Raw genomic sequence first — 15,891 nt, forward strand, 5'->3', positions numbered from 1 at the left:
CTGGCCAAGTGCCCTCGTTACAGAAACAGAGTCTGTGGTCTTTTGGGCCGTTCGATCAGAGCCTGCTGTATAGGCTAACTGGCCTGTGCACGCAGACAGAACACACATGCAGTCAATGACTGACTACACTGTGGACCTCAATGGATGGTGCAAGAACAACTAGTAGTGGTGAACAGAACCCAGTGATCCTAACCTCTAGTCCCCTGTTCTAATCAGTGGGCTTAAGACTAGGGAGAGCTGGCCCGCTGAGTGTCCTCAGGCAAATCACTTAACGGCTCCATGCCTCAGTTTCCCCATCTGTAAAATGGAAATAACAATATTGATGTCCTTTGTAAAACACTTTGAGATCTACTGAAAAGAGCTAGATAAGAGCAGGACATTATTATTATTAATTATTATTATTATTAGTCCACATTCATCCTTAAGTCTCTGATTACCATTTGCAGTTTCTGCTGCATATCTTCTCATGTGAAAAAGATCTTCATGCACCCAATCAGTTCCACGCTTCCCATTTCTTCCTCAAGCTCAGAGATGTCTCAATGTCACTGTCTTTCTATTAAAAATTTGCGCTTTAACATCTGCAGCCTCTGCCCGTTGGAACCAAAGTCTCCTGGTGCTTCACTGAACAGTTTATCCTTGTATACAATATTTTCTGGTTTGCATAAGACACCCTATTGCAGTCTTAGGATGCCTATGATAGACCAAATAGTCAATTAAATAAGCTGCAATGAAGTTATCTGCTCCTTTCCTAGATTTCTTCACTTTTACTTTTAACCAGCTATGTCCTAAAAGGGTGAGTGGAGTGGACCTTTGGCAACTTGCTCACCCTAATCTCCGTGACCTTGATGAATGTGCCCTTTGATAATGTGGTTACCAGCCTCTTATCACTGTTTGCAGAGCAGTCTCACCCTATGCCAGCTGATAACGGTACCTACCACAGGCTTTTCCCCCCACACTTTCTATTTCGTTTCATAATTGTTCTTTGCCTCTTAGCCACATCTAAAAATAAAGGACTCAGTAGACTTACGATAAAAGATTAAAAGGACTAAATTAAGACAGCCTGGCCAAACTGCAGAACATGGGTTTCAGGTGGAGGTTCTCATAAGTTTAAGAGAAGCTGCAAAACACTAAGATACCAGGACAGTACAAGGGGTGTAATTAGAAATGTGATAAAATTAAAAGGAAAATTTAAGATGGATATTAGGAATAATGGCCTCATTGGCTCTGGAACAAACTCCCCAAGAAAGTAGAAGAGGAATGTCTCATCATTTGGAATCTCTAAACTGAGAGTGCAGAATGGATTGCGGGACACAATGCAGATTCTGTTTACCAGTCTGTTCTGCAGTGCAGCCTCTAGGACAGTGTTTCCCAGCCTGTGTGGCTGCCCCTCCATGAGATCAAGGATACTGCAACAAGATGTAGGAAAGGTACCCACCCACTCCTACCACCAATGTTTTGCTCCACTGCCATATCCTCTAAGGCAGAGCTGCTGAAACATACTAGCTGATCCCTATTTCAGCTGGGGCTTTGCTAGACATCTAGTAGGGTGGCAGCAAGAAGAAGGCCTGCGGAAATGAAATAATACTCTTCATGAAATATTAAATCCATGGTCCAGGTGGAGAAGCCCCTGCAGGGGTAAGCCAATGGGGTAGCTGCCAGTATGGAGGTCAGGGAGTTGAGGGTAGCAAGGGCCTTGGAAACCTGGGCTCAGGGGAACATAGGGGGTGAACATATAGGAAGACCCTGCCTACAGCAGCAGCTACCTGCAGCCCCCATTAGTGGCTGCAGGGGAAGGAACCCCAGTCCTCGCTCTGGAGCCTGCAGCTGGGGATGGGATGTTGACTGCTAGGCCCTGCTTTTTGAGGGGGGTTCCCAGGAGCACAGGGAACCTCAGCTCAGTGGGACAGGGCCCTGCCTACGAGAAGCCAAGCTGGGCCCGGAGCAGGAGTGGTCAGCGCCACAGCAGTGCCTCGCCATCCCTGCTGCCCCCAAGGCAAAGGGGCGCTGTAGAGCCGGGGGGAAGGCACAGGGGAGCTGGCAGTTTGCAGAGCAGCCCCCGGGGAACCAGAGGGAGCTGGAGTGTGGGGGGGAGGAAATCTGGGATGCAGCCAGGAGGCGCTGGAGGTAGGACAGCAGTAGGGGTGCAGTTCCCGCAGGGTGTCCAGAGGGGGCGCTGCCGTGCAACAGGCTCCGCAAGGCCTTGCGTGACGGGCGGTGGCTGGGCAGCGCATGCGCTCTTCCCCCTTTCTCCTCCGTGGCTGATGCAATTCTCCAGGCTGGGTGCGGGCGGTAAGTCGAGCTGGCAGCAGCTCGGGTGGGCGGTTGCAATCCAGCAGGGAACCAATCACAGGCCGGGGGCGCTGACGCAGTTGCCCGGATGTTGCGGGACGGCCCCGCCCACTCTCCCCTTGCGACAGCCTGAGCCCTGTCAGGTCAATGGGAGTTGGCCGCGGGCGCGCGCCTCACAGGCTCGTGTGGGTCTCGCGCCGGGTGGGCGGTTTAACCGTCGCTCTCGCGGCTCCGACGCCATTTTGCTCTCGCTCCTTTAGGCGAGGCGGCCGGCCGGGCTGGCCTGGGTCCGCGGGCGGGCTGGGCTCTATGGTGCCGCCGCGGGCCTGAGGGGACTGCCGGCCCGCTGCACTATGGAGCCCTGCCCGAGAGGAGACTGCAACGCCGCTAGGAGATCCCGAGCTTCCGCAGGCAACAGCTGGATTCCGGCGCCGGAGAAGCGGCCGGGCCGCAGGGAGCGCTGAGGAGCCCCGCTATGGAGCCGAGGAAGCGGGAGCAGGCGAGCCCCGGGCTCGGCCAGGCCAGCTCCCGGTTAGGACTCACCTGGCTGAAGCTCGGCCCCTGTCCCCCGGCTCCTGACGTCGCGGCCCAGCCCCAGCTCAGCGCCCCCTTCTCCTGGCTGCGGCTCTTCTCGCAGCTGCTTTCCCCGCTGCCCGGTCTCCTCCAGCGGTTGCTGCCCGGCCAGGGGCTGAGCAGCGCCCTGTGCCCCGCGGCGGGGGAGCCTCCCGCGGGGGCATCTCCGGCCGCGAATCTTCTGCTGCTGTCCGAGGCCAATGCCTCACTGGGTTGGGCCGACGGGCATCTGCACGGCGCCCCGGAGATGCGCCGGAAGAGTAGCCTGGAGCCTGCCCAGCCGCTGTGGGGAGCTGGGCTGGTGCGGAGCGGCCTGGCCCCGCTCAGCGTCCGGCAAGTGGACCTGGTCTCCTACATGCTGGGCCCCGGCGGCAGTCTGGGGTCCGGCTACGGCCAAGCCTGCTGCACCGACAAAAGCCACCTGCCCCAGCCCTTGAGCGCCGAGCTCCACGCGGACGGCTGGCGGGGACCCCCATCGCGGGAGGGGCTGCCAGAAATCCAGCACCTCCGCACCAAGCGCTTGGAGTTTCTCCAGCAGCAGCAGCAGCTGGCGACTAATTGCTTGGCCGTGCCTGACCCGGACCATGGCTACCACAGCCTGGAGGAGGAACAGCAACACAGGGGTAACAGCCAAGAGGCTGGGATGCTGAGAGGCCCTGAGGAACTGCCTGAGCACAGCATAGTGGGGCAAACTGGAGACAGTCCCCTAGAACAGGAAGTATGGCGTCCTGAGAAGGAGGCAACTGAGGAAGCGCCCGTCTCGGAAGAGGATGAAGATGAGGATTCTGATATAGAGCAAGACCTGCCAGTGTCATCCAGGCCTGCCTGTGCTAACAAACTGATAGACTACATTATCAGGGGCAGTTCCAGTGGAGAGGAAAGTTCAGAGGGTGAGGAAGACTGGGATGGGGATGATGATGGGTTTGATAGCGAGGGGTCCCTCTCAGATTCAGACTCAACTAGCCAGGATAGTGAGAGCCAGCACCTCTGGAACTCCTTCTGCAGTTTGGATCCTTACAATCCTCAGAACTTTACAGCTGCTATTCGAACTGCTGTTAATAATTCAGAGAAGGTTTTGTCTGGTGAGTCATATGTAGAGGAGGATTCTTCATGGGCTGAAAGCCTTCCTGGCTCTCCTGCCCTCAGTTCTGAAGAGGATGATGAATGGGAGTGTAATAGTGCAGATGAGGAAGATAATTTGAAACTTTGGAACTCATTCTGTAACTCAGATGATCCCTATAACCCCTTCAATTTCAAGGCACCATTTCAAACTGCAAAAAAGAAAGGGAAGCATGACTTAGAAGGAGCATCAGGGCTGTGTATGGTCAGCTCTCAGTGCAATCTCTTATTCACCTGTCAGGTGCAGCTGCTGGAGAACCATAACTGTGGGGTCTCAGATATTGTGCAGCATGGCATTCTTTTTGGAGAGAAACATACAAGTACCAAGAGAAAAAAGGTATATTTCATATTCATGTACTTATGTACTGGTATTGTGGTACAGTTGAACCTTAAAGTTAAGAACACCTTTGGAGTGGAGATTATTCATAACTCTGAAATGTTCATACCTTTGAACAAAACGTTATTCTTTCAGAAGTTTACAACTGAACATTGACTTAATACAGCTTTGAAACTTTACTATGCTGAAGAAAAATGGTGCTTTTACATCTTAATTTAATGAACAAGCACAAAGTGTTCTTACCTTGTCAAATCTTTTTTAAACTTTCCCTTTATTTTGTTACTAGCTTCTGTGTAACACAGTACTGTACTGTATATGCTTTTTTGGTCTCTGCTGCTGCCTGATTGTGTACTTCCGGTTCCAAATGAGGTGTGTGGTTGAGCAGTCAGTTGGTGTTCCTAACTGAGGTTCTGCTTTAGTGCCTAGGCACCTCACTCAGGATCAGGGGTCCATTGCTTAGGACAATAGGTGAACACATAAGGAGATATTCTGGCCCTTTGAAGTCATTGGTGGCAGGACTTTTACCCATAGCAAGAGATGATCCCTCCCCCCAACAAGCTTAGAAGCTAATTGTTCAATTAATATTTGAGTGTACATTGCTGTTTGCCATTTTATCAAAAACTTGATGTGTTGGTATGATGTGAGTTAACAAAGTTTTGTTTCCGTAATCCTCTGAGTTCTGGAATTTAACTTTCATTTTAAAGCAGGGTTTCCTTGTACTTTCTGCTTTCTGACACTGTCTACTGTTTTTGTTTTTATTTTTCTTCTGGCAGTATCTGGAAGCATTAAGGATTTAGTAAAGATTCCTTGTTTTCTTTTAATCTTAACAAAAAAATTAATGTGACATACAAATGTTTGTATTTGTGTCAGGCCCTTATTTGCATTTTATAAATTACCCAGAAATTATCTCTTCAGATTGTAGCCAAGTTACTTTTAGACTAGTTTGTGTAAGAGCACATAGTCATTTTAATCATACTTCTCGTGCAGTGAGAGGAAACTGTTTAATACTATAAAAAGAAAAGGAGTACTTGTGGCACCTTAGAGACTAACCAATTTATTTGAGCATAAGCTTTCGTGAGCTACAGCTCACTTCATCGGATACATTCAGTGGAAAATACAGTGGGGAGATTTATAAACACAGAGAACATGAAACAATGGGTGTTAGCATACACACTGAAATGAGAATGATCAGGTAAGGTGAGCTATTACCAGCAAGGGGTGGGGGGGGAGGAAGTACCTTTTTTCTTAACACTTGGTAACAGAAGTCAAGAACTTAGTCCTTATAGAGACTTTCCAAACAGTCTGAGTCTTTTAAAAATGCATCATAACACTTCTATTGAGTTTAAATGATAGCAACAATTCTTACTAGTGAGATTGAAGTATTCTTATAGTAATCTAAGGAATTAGTTAAAATATTTTAACACGATACTTCTAAATACAAATAGACAAGTATGGAGATCTGTGTATGGGTTCACTGGTTTTGCTACCAAGTCTCTGAGGAGTTGGCTTGCTAGATGGATGTTGATCTTGTGTACTAGGATTTAGCTTAAATAGCTGTCTAAAAAGTTAACCATTACTTTTAGGCTACTATAGATTGAGTCCCTTTACAAGCATATTGTAAAATGGTGTCAAATTTTGCAAACCCCATATAAGGGTTTGTAAGATTGAGTTCCATGATACTGTAACAGCTTATCAAAATAGATGGAACAAGTAAAATCTGTTTTTTGTAGTGGTCATAGTGTATGGCCATTTTGTGATTACTTTGAGAGCCTGGCTTGGGGGCATTCTGATTTTCAAGGCTTGTGCCCTGCAGTTTCATGAACAGCCCAATTTCCCAGTCCTTCACCTGTCATTCCAAGTACCTTTTCTTCCAGACATGATCTGATCAGATTGTGATTTGAAGTAGTTTGCCAGCTTTTCCTTATAGGAGAAAGGAGAGCATTTCCCTTTTGAGCACCTCCCTGAGGTTTGACTAGGGAGAACTGCATCTCCAGTCTTCTCTCCTTCACCATCTTATGATGGTTGTATTTTTAACTTCTGCTAGGTCAGGGAGTGGCATTTTGTACTTCCTGACTCACCTAGCATCAGGTGCTACTGCTTGTCTTATTTTAGTTTGTTTTTAACATCTCTACTTTAAAATCTTTATTTTAGAAATTATATTTCTATTCTTAGGTTTCTTTCCCCTGACAATAGCAGAATTTTTGCAACAGCAAACTTGCTGGGAGATGGGAGCTTGAGGTTGATAGTTTTCTTTGGATGCTGTTGACCCCACCCTTTCCTGCTACTGGGATGGAATATATAAACTATGGCTGTTTGAGCCTAAAACTATATGTATATCTAAGTTAGCCTTTACCATGATTATGGGAATTTAGCATTTCCGCTATTTAGCAGAAAATAGCTCGACCTGTGTCCATTTCTAGTATACTTTTGAAGATGAAGCGAAGGATTAGAGGGCCTATAGCACATAACTGCTCTCTGATCAGATTGAGTCCTATTCCTTTAAAAGAGTAGAGCCATCTAGATCAGCCTTCGCATTTTCTGAGCCATAGCTCAAAGGTGAGTTTGAAGGAGCGCCCCCTAATGATATGTCAACACTCGAATAAAAGACCCAAGGCAGGGCTGTGGCTTACTGTGGCTTGGCGGGGGTCATCTCGGGTCCCAAAGCTCTGGCTCCTGTCTGAGCCTGAAGGCTTACATAGCAATTTGACAGTCAGCTGACCTGGAGCAGGCACTAATGAATTGCTGTGAAGATGAACTTCCCTACAGTCACTTGGGGTACATGTGTATATGTCAAAAGTCCAGCTCTTAGGATTTCACTGTAAAGTCCCACTTCATAATTTGAAACTCTTCAAATTAGGTGTAACTGCATTTTAAAAAAATTAGCTGAGCAGCAAATTAACATTAAAAACTTAATGCAAATTTAACACTGAATAGCTTTTCATTCTGTTTTGTGGAAACAGTGAAGACATGAGACTGAAAAAAGATACTAGAAAGTGACTCATTTTAGAAGCAACCATTTCGTGCGAAGTGCACTTCGTGTAATGTTGAAAGTATACTTAACACTTTATAATGGACAATATGTTAGACAAAGATCGGAATCCTCACCTGAAGGGTTTAGTTTTAAAGAGTATGCACGTATACTACATAGCGCATACACATACAAAGTGGCTAGTGGATATTGCAGCTGGAATGTTTTCATATAGTAGCAACTTTTAGTTTAATGTCAGTGTAGTTATGTGCAAATTAACTCCAAGTAGATATTTACTTTCTGTTCTTCGATTATACTTTATTTTTTTGGCTTTGTGTAGGCATTCTAAAGAGCCACATAGTGCACTTATATAAAGGTTCCTGTACTTATTCTTTTAACTTCAGTATCTTGCTGCATGTCAGATGAAGGCTTTTAAAAATGTTAAAAATTTTTAAAATTTTAAATTTTAATTTTAAAAATTTTAAAATTAAAAATGTTTAAAAATTTTAAAAATGCATGAAACTTGAATTTTTAGGACCACCTTACCTATTTCACTTGTTTGCAGTGGTAATTTAGATATAGTAATTTTCAAACCCTTTACGTAATCCTTCCTAGTAACACAGTGAATGAACAATGATCTGTATGCAATATCTAGCTTGATATTACAAAAGTTGATAATTGTACCCAAGGGCGTGTCGTAGACTGATGTAAAGGGGATGAAATTAGTAGGCCACAAAGGGACAGGCTGATGTAACTATCCAGTTTATTTGAAAGCAGATATTTAATTAGGTATGGCTGGTCTATTACCCAAAGATTGCTAAAAAGTGCCAGAGGGTTTTAGACAAATCACCTTGTGCAAATTGTGCAAATCACCTTGAATAATTTAACATACAACATTGTGTTCATTTTCCTGTTCAGGTTTTAAAAACTTGAAGACCCTTTAATTTATAGGGGAACAGGGTATCTGTTATTAACACACTATGTTGAATTAACTAAAGATTTGACTTCCAATGGGGAATTAAAGCTAAAACAGAGTTTTCTGGACTAGTTTTAAGACTATGATGACTCTTTTTGATCAGTCATTGTATGATCCCTTTGATAAATAGCCCAGTAGGTCACTACATAGAAGCTTTATCTTCCTCACTGCCAGTGCTCAAAGTGTACACAGGTGTGGGGTGAGGGTGGCAGTGGTAACTGAAACCTCCTGGAAGTAGCCTTGAGGAAGTGTAAAACTAAGGCTTGTGCACACTGGGGATTTCAATCTTTGGCACCACCAGAGTAAATGCCCAGTGTAAGGCAAAGCTGCAGCCTGCACCAGTGTGCTTTACTCCTGTTTCAAGCAGGGATAAGAACACAAGTGCATCTAGCCTCTTTGCCTGTTTGAACTGGGATAACTCCCTAGTGTAGCTATGCTGGAGGCTGTCACTGATGGCTGTTCCTGGTATGAAGTATGTAATTTTAAGAGGTACAAAAAATTATTCTAGGCAATTTCTGCATTTACATTACTTTAACTTGCAATTGACAAAAAGCTGGATGACTTTGAGGTTGCAAATGAAGTGCTTCTTGGCTGAGTGGCTAGCTTTAAAAAAAAATTAAGCAAGTTTATACAGCTTAAGTTAAGCTTCTGACAGACTCACATTGCCCCTCTTGTGGTTTTATTTGAGTACAGAATCCATTTGCATTGGAAATGCCTTTGTCTAGATGTTGGCACCAAAGGTTTTGCCTTTTTGTTAAATTATAGAAGCTCTTTTCCTCTTGAAGGATTCCATAGTAGCTATGTCAGTCATACATTTTTGGGGGGTGGAGGGGGAGGAGAGAGATGCAAAGAACAGCTTCTCAGTGAGAATGTTTTGCAGAGTATAAGGGCCTGTCTACACTTACAGCACTGCAGTGACACAGCTGCGGCGCCTAGAGCTTCTCCCATTGGCATAGGTACTGCACCCGCCTGAGAGGCGGTAACTAAGTCCATGGGAGAAGCCCTTCCATTATTGTAGCATTGTCTGCATTGGGAGTTAGGTCGGTATAACTGTTTCAGTTGGGGATGTGGATTTGCAACACCTGAGTAATGTAGTTATACTGACATAAGTTTGTAGTGTAGATCAGGGCTGATTGTTCAAAGTGGAGTGTTTCCAAGAAATTGGAATTAATACACTTGTTCTGAACATTGCTATGGGATCTTTAATGACAAATAGTCAGGGCTTCAGGTTTAAATTGCATCTGAAAGACTGACCATAGCAAAACGAAGAGGTACATAATTAGATACTGTATGTTGAGTTTAAAGTACAGTATGGCATTCATTTTAGCCTATTAATAGCTAAGATCAGAAGGATAATACAGTAGTTAAATCTTTAAAATAGTATTTGGCTAGGTGGTGAGCTAATACTGTGATTCGAAATATTTTGTTTGAATTTTAAATATAATGAAAATGTATAACCATTATGGAAGGGGACACTGCCTCTGTTTTAGTAGCATGCCTGTCAAAGGTTTGGTCATAGCTTTAAAGATATACTTATTTGCTGCATCATGAAGCTTAGGGTTGTGACATTTGAAAATACCATTACTGTAATTTCAAAACTCTGTTCGTGGTATTTAAATAGACATGCTGAATTTGCTGAGAGTCCTAAATAACTGATCTGTGTTGTCCTAGCCATGTAGCAATAAGAGTGCCGCTTCCTTAAGTTTAAAAACTGTATGACATCCTCTTCTCTATATTGATGTGGGGCTTCTTGTTTACACTTTAGTACCCATACAGTCTATTCAGAACAGTACACAACTTAAGTAACCTTCAGGAACTAAGTTATCCTGTTTTTACCTTTGTAAAGAGAAACTAAAATACACCGATTTAAAAACAGGCTTGTGTTGTCATAGTCCAATGTTAGTGTAAAGACCACGCTGCACAAGTCAGTCAACATTGAATTATGTTTTCAGTAGGTTTTTTGGAACAGTTCTTAATTTAAGAGCCCTCATGGCAAAATATGGTAACAGTAACTGCAAATACTAATTAAGAATGAGATTGCTTTGCGTAAATGATTGTCCAGTGCTTTAATACAGTGGCTCTCAACCAGGGGTCCGGAGCGCCTTGGGGGCCCACAAGCAGGTTTCAGGGGGGTCCGCCAAGTAGGGCCACCATTAGACTTGCTGGGGCCGAGGGTAGAAAGCCAAAGCCCCACCACAAGGAGCTGAAGCCCAAACCTGAGCAACTTAGCTTTACGGGCCCCGGGTGGCATGGGGCCCTGATCAGTTGCCCTGCTTGCTACCCCCTAATGCTGGTCCTGGTTTTTATATGCAGAAAAACAGTTGTGGCACATATGGGCCATGGAGGTTTTTATAGCATGTTGGGGGGAGGGCCTCAGAAAAAGGTGGAGCACTCCTGCTTTAATAAATATCTTATCTCTTATAGGTAACATTCCTTGAAGAAGTTACTGAGTATTATGTAAGCAGTGAAGAAGATCGGAAAGGACCCTGGGAAGAACTTGCACGGGATGGATGCAGGTTCCAGAAACGAATTCAAGAAACAGAAGATGCTATTGGATACTGCTTAACCATAGAACATAGACAGAGGATATTTAATAGACTCCAGGAAATATACACCCCTACCCAGATATAACATGACCCAATATAACATGAATTCAGATATAGCGCAGTAAAGCAGCGCTCTGGAGGGCAGGGCTGCGCACTCTGGCGGATCGGCACGTCCGCGTGTCTGGCTCTGACATGCAGCTCTGAGCGGCGTGTTAAGGCGGCCGGGCCGGGGCCGAGGGGTTGGATAAGGGGCAGAGGGTCTCAGGGGGCGGTCAGGGGACAGGGAGATGCGGGGGAGGTTGGATGGTTCGGAGGTTCTGGGGGCAGGGTGGTCAGGGGATGGGGAATAGGGGCATTGGATAGGGCATGGAGTCCCGGGGGGCCTGTCACGGGCAGAGGTGTGGATGGGGGTGGGGCAGTCGGGACAGGGAGCAGGGGGGTTGGGTGAGGCTAGGGTCCTGGGGGTGATTAGAGATGGGGGGGTTTCTGGAGGGGGCGATTGGGGACAAGGAGCAGGGGGGCTTAGATAGGGGTTGGGGTCTTGGGGGGGTTCTCTGGAGGGGTCAATCAGGGGACAAGGAGCGGGGGCTTGGATGGGTCGGGGCTTCTGAGGGGCCAGTCAGGGGGTGGGAAGTGACTATTAATAATGGAAATGCTCGAGGCCAAAGCAAGTTTGATATAATGCAGTTTCGCCTATAATGCGGTAAGATTTTTTAGCTTCTGAGGACCGCATTATATCTGGGTAGAGGTGTACTACAAAAGATTTGATGTTTTCTAGACCCCTAAATTTGGTAGCCCTGCTACCCTACTGTTCCTATAACAGGGAGCTAAGCATAACTTTAATACTGCTTCCAAATTTAATGTTCAGCCAATAAAATATACCTAATTATGTCCAGTTTTGACATGGAAACAAAAAATACCTTGGTCAACTTGAAGAATAAGAGTGGTGTAATTGTATTGCTCTGAAAGCAGTTTGTATTTCAACTGTTCAGGTAAAATCCAGTCCATAAATGCCTTTTGTACACACTGTCCGTCGCTACAACCGATTGGATGGTTTAGTGAGGTCCTCGGATCGGCCCTGCTAGGGTCGGTCATGGCTATGGTGGAGTACCGAGAAGATGGTCAAACTTGACTATCTAGGGGAAGTAAAAGTTGTAACAAGGTTTCCATAGGTGAACTTAATGAAGGGTCATTAATGGGGTGCGTGGGGAGCGACAGGACCGGGGTGGGCAACTGACCCTGGACCGGGGGGGTGGAACTCAATGCAGGTGTGTGGCCGGGATGGTGCACGAGGGGAGGGAAAAAGTCAGTGGCCCCAGTCATGTCCACCTCCCAGTCATGCTGGGAACAGAGTGAAACCCTGGATCCCTGGGAGAGGGCAAGGCCACAGCAGCACTTTCTCAGCGGGCCTTCTGGGACGATGCCCCCTGAGGTCACGCAGAGCTGGCTGGTGGGTGCCGGGCAGCACTCCGTATGCCGTCCATCACTGCCTGCCTACCCCATAGGTCGGAAGCGGCAAGGGAGAGCACCCCAGAGGGATTGGAGCAGTTTCCCTCAACCAGGAGCCGGGTACCTAGCGCGCTCTGTGAGCTTTGCGGCCCAGGGAAGGCGGTGGTTCAAAGACTTGTGTGGCGCATGCCACCCACCCCTATCCCCCCCCAGTCCACGGGAAGCCCAGGAGGGAGAAGGGCTACCCTGCTTCCCTCTCTGCTGTGTCTCTGTGTGCCTCTGTCTGCCATATGTAGGAGAAGAGTGGCTATTAAGTTGGAATTTTGCACTTTTGAAAAAACAAGAATCTGAAATATTTATAGGGTTCAAAACCCAATGATTACAGTTCTGATTTAAAGTTTGAATTGGTAGTTGCTGCAGTTCAGTTGTCTTTTTCTCAACTTCTTTTTTTATTTTTCCTGCTAATTGTATTAGTTAACAGTGCTTGGTCTCCTTCTCAAGAATTCAGTTTTGCTTATCAGGTTTTTTCTTTGTTACATAACACCTTCGATAATGTATGTATTTAAATATTTTGAACTAAAGCTGGATTTCAGGAGAGCTGAAAACTACCAGTGCTGCTGTTCTTGTGTTTTCTAAATATAAAATTCTTGCCTGGTACTTATCAAAGCTAGTTGTGCAGTAGGTCCAGGTTCTTTCAGAGCTCTGGAAAGCTCTGTTACCCTGATCAGCATATGCAACATGTAGTACATGTACTGATGTTGAGGGTGACAGTCTGAGCCTAGACTGTATCATGGGCAGGCATCTGCCGGTTATGCTTTAGTTTTCACTTTAACAGCTTGTGGCAGTTGACCTGCAAAGGACAGTGAAAAGTGGAATTCTACATCAGGTTCTTGGCCTTTTGAACCAACTCGTCAAGCTCTAAAGCTACATCCAAGTACATACGTTCTTTACAGAAAACAAGTATTAATACCACCCTGCCTCAGCACCTCCACTTAACGGATAGTATAAAACCATATACATGGAAACTGACAGTTAAGATGTCTCCAGTTGAAGAAAAATGCATTCTTTAGTCACGTTCTAAGTTTACGATTTCAATCGGAAGCTATTTATTCTTTTAAACTAGTAGTAATCTTTCTTTATTTGAATGAAGTTGAATATTGCTCAAAAAGACAGTAAGATATACTGTCTTCCTGTAAAATTAAAGGTCTACTTTATTGTGGAGCTTGTCTGATAAACTTGAATAGCCATAAAATTGGCTATACAGAAACTATACACCAACCTTGTTCGGGGTTTTTTTAATCCCTATTAAGCAAGCATGAATTGGATTGCCTTTTCCTGCAAATTGTCTTAAATTAGTGTGTCCTGGTGAAATCCTCTTGAATCTTTTTTGGCATTTCAGCTTCTAGCAATTTAAGAAATGATCTCAGGTAAAATTTAAACCCAAAATTGGGTTATGTAAAAACTTACAAAACATAAAGCTAGTAGAACTGCTTCCATGATTTAAAAAAAAAATTCCAATGGCAACAACTCTTAAACCACCAGTTTCCCTACAGTGCTTGCAAGCCAAACAGTGTGATAGTGAGAGGAAGGATGGTCTTGTGGTTAAAGCACACGAGATCCCATTCTTTTCTCAGCTCTGCCAGTCTCCCTCTAGGTTCGGACAAGTCACTTTTTTGCCTTGATTTCTCTGTAAAATTAAGAATGCTCCCTTGCCTCAAAGGGTTGTGTGAGGTTTTAATTCATTAGTATTTGTTAGTGTTGTGAGATCATGTGAAAGACAGCATTATAGGAATATAAATATTGACTCAATGGGGAAAGAACTAGAAAGGAGCTCAAAAGTGAAGCTGACTAGTGGGTTTTCATTGTCCCTAATTAAGTAAAATTAGACTAAAATTCTGTCAGTTTTCAATGTAAGGAATCTGCTTAATTTTCAACCTGACAGCATCTCAATCTTTTTCATACATCTTCATCATAGCAATAAACATAGTTTTCATTGAGGTACATATCTGCATAGGTAAGCACTTCGAACTAAATTGCTGTCCCCTTCAAAGCATTAGGTGCAAAATGAAAAGAGGGGGATTCTGGCACTAACCTCTCAGCCATAGAAATCCAAAAATAAAATCCCTAAACAAAAGCAAACCAATTTTAGTTATCTATTCTCTTTCCTTTCTCTACAACATATCTTAAAATAGTAATGAAGGATGTGGAAGGCTGTTTTTTGTATGTATAAGTGTTTCACTAAAGAACACCTGTTAATTTTGAACTTTAAATCAAAGCTGTAATTATCAGATTTTATTTTTATATAATTTTAGAGAGGTGAAGTTAGAAGCCTGACAACCTTCTAAATTGGATTTATACAGATTTTAATTGATTTGATTGTATCCAATTTGTTGGGTTTTTATATCTAATGTTATATTTCTGTATATAATAAAATTATTCAGAACTAATGTGTAAATTGAAATAAAGATATTTGCAAGATAGTGCCAAGTTGTTTGTCTTTGAAGGGTATTACATGAGGTATGAGGGGTGGAACTGCAAACAGAGTCTGCTAAACATCTATATGTAACTTGTACCCTTGTTTCAGACAGTAGCTGTGGTCCAGTAAAAACTATAAATGTGTATAGAATTTTGATGTGCAGCTGTTGTAAAAGAGAAATACAGTGCTTTGTTTTCCTTTAACAAGCTTGTTTTATTTGATATGTGAGCAGTTTTGTGCTGTTATTTCTTAAACTAAGCTGCTATGGGCTTGATCAGAGGTTGGAGAGATCTTAAGGAAAACAAAGTGATGTAAAAGTGACATTGGTGATTCAGAAGTTGTCACTCTTCACTCTGACCCAATAGCTCTGCGTGGTGGTAAGGGATACTCTGTAGCTGAAATGTCTACCTTTTGGCCAAAATATAAAGTTTAGGGTCCAGGCTACATGCAGTCAAGATCTTGTGTCCCTTTTTGGAACAGTAGGGTTTTAATCTTGATCAGATTTCTATTTGGATAATACATTTTGTCTGCTGAAATTCCCCTTGTAGTTGACACTGGATGTAGTATACATACATACTTCTCTCGTCAAGATATGTAGTATTATGCTGTTAAACAGCTGTTGTGTTTTAATAGTGAAGTGAATATATATAAAGTATCTCATGTTTCAGAGTAACAGCCGTGTTAGTCTGTATTCGCAAAAAGAAAAGGAGTACTTGTGGCACCTTAGAGACTAACCAATTTATTTGAGCATAAGCTTAGTCTATAAAGTATCTCGGGATCTTCCGAAAAAGACTTGCTCTCCCCCCCCTCCTTCCATGGAATTTATTACTTGTTTTGTTTCATGAGCTAAACATCTAATGCTGCTTTAAATTAGAATCACTTATGTTTTCCATGTGTTGCTTTCTGGCATCACTGTCTAAATTTTTCATTTTCTTCTGTATGTGTTTCAACAGCTGTAATAGACCATGAATGTGTGGTGATTGGTACAGAACAGCAGGCGCACAGATCCAGAGGGTGGCTAAATTCAGTGGAGACCTAATCCATGGTAGTACCAGCCCATGTCACTGATTTCTTTTCCCCTTCCAAAAGATGGTGTATCCATTTTATGCAAACGTGCTCATGATTCCAAATTTCTTGTAGATCAAGGAAAAATATTTT

The 15,891-nt window shown here is 44.1% G+C and overlaps 1 protein-coding gene across 1 annotated transcript; it reads left to right on the forward strand.

The window, feature by feature from the left end:
- The first annotated feature begins 2,430 nt into the window (after positions 1–2,430).
- On the forward strand, positions 2,431–11,091 carry PPP1R15B (protein phosphatase 1 regulatory subunit 15B). The gene is made up of 2 exons (XM_048826360.2): positions 2,431–4,318; positions 10,687–11,091. The coding sequence occupies exons 1-2, from the start codon at positions 2,765–2,767 to the stop codon at positions 10,891–10,893; spliced, it is 1,761 nt and encodes a 586-aa protein (XP_048682317.2). The 5' UTR covers positions 2,431–2,764; the 3' UTR covers positions 10,894–11,091.
- Positions 11,092–15,891: the final 4,800 nt, after the last annotated feature.

This window comes from Caretta caretta, chromosome 21 (assembly GCF_965140235.1).
Source record: "Caretta caretta isolate rCarCar2 chromosome 21, rCarCar1.hap1, whole genome shotgun sequence".
Classification (NCBI taxonomy): Eukaryota; Metazoa; Chordata; order Testudines; family Cheloniidae; genus Caretta; species Caretta caretta.

What these genes read in the sequence shown, in the direction of transcription:
- PPP1R15B (XM_048826360.2), top strand. Translation starts at nt 2,765, where the DNA reads ATGGAGCCGAGGAAGCGGGAGCAGGCGAGCCCCGGGCTCGGCCAGGCC. An exon ending in CAAGTACCAAGAGAAAAAAG is followed by an intron (nt 4,319 to 10,686) that starts GTATATTTCATA and finishes TATCTCTTATAG; the next exon opens with GTAACATTCCTTGAAGAAGT.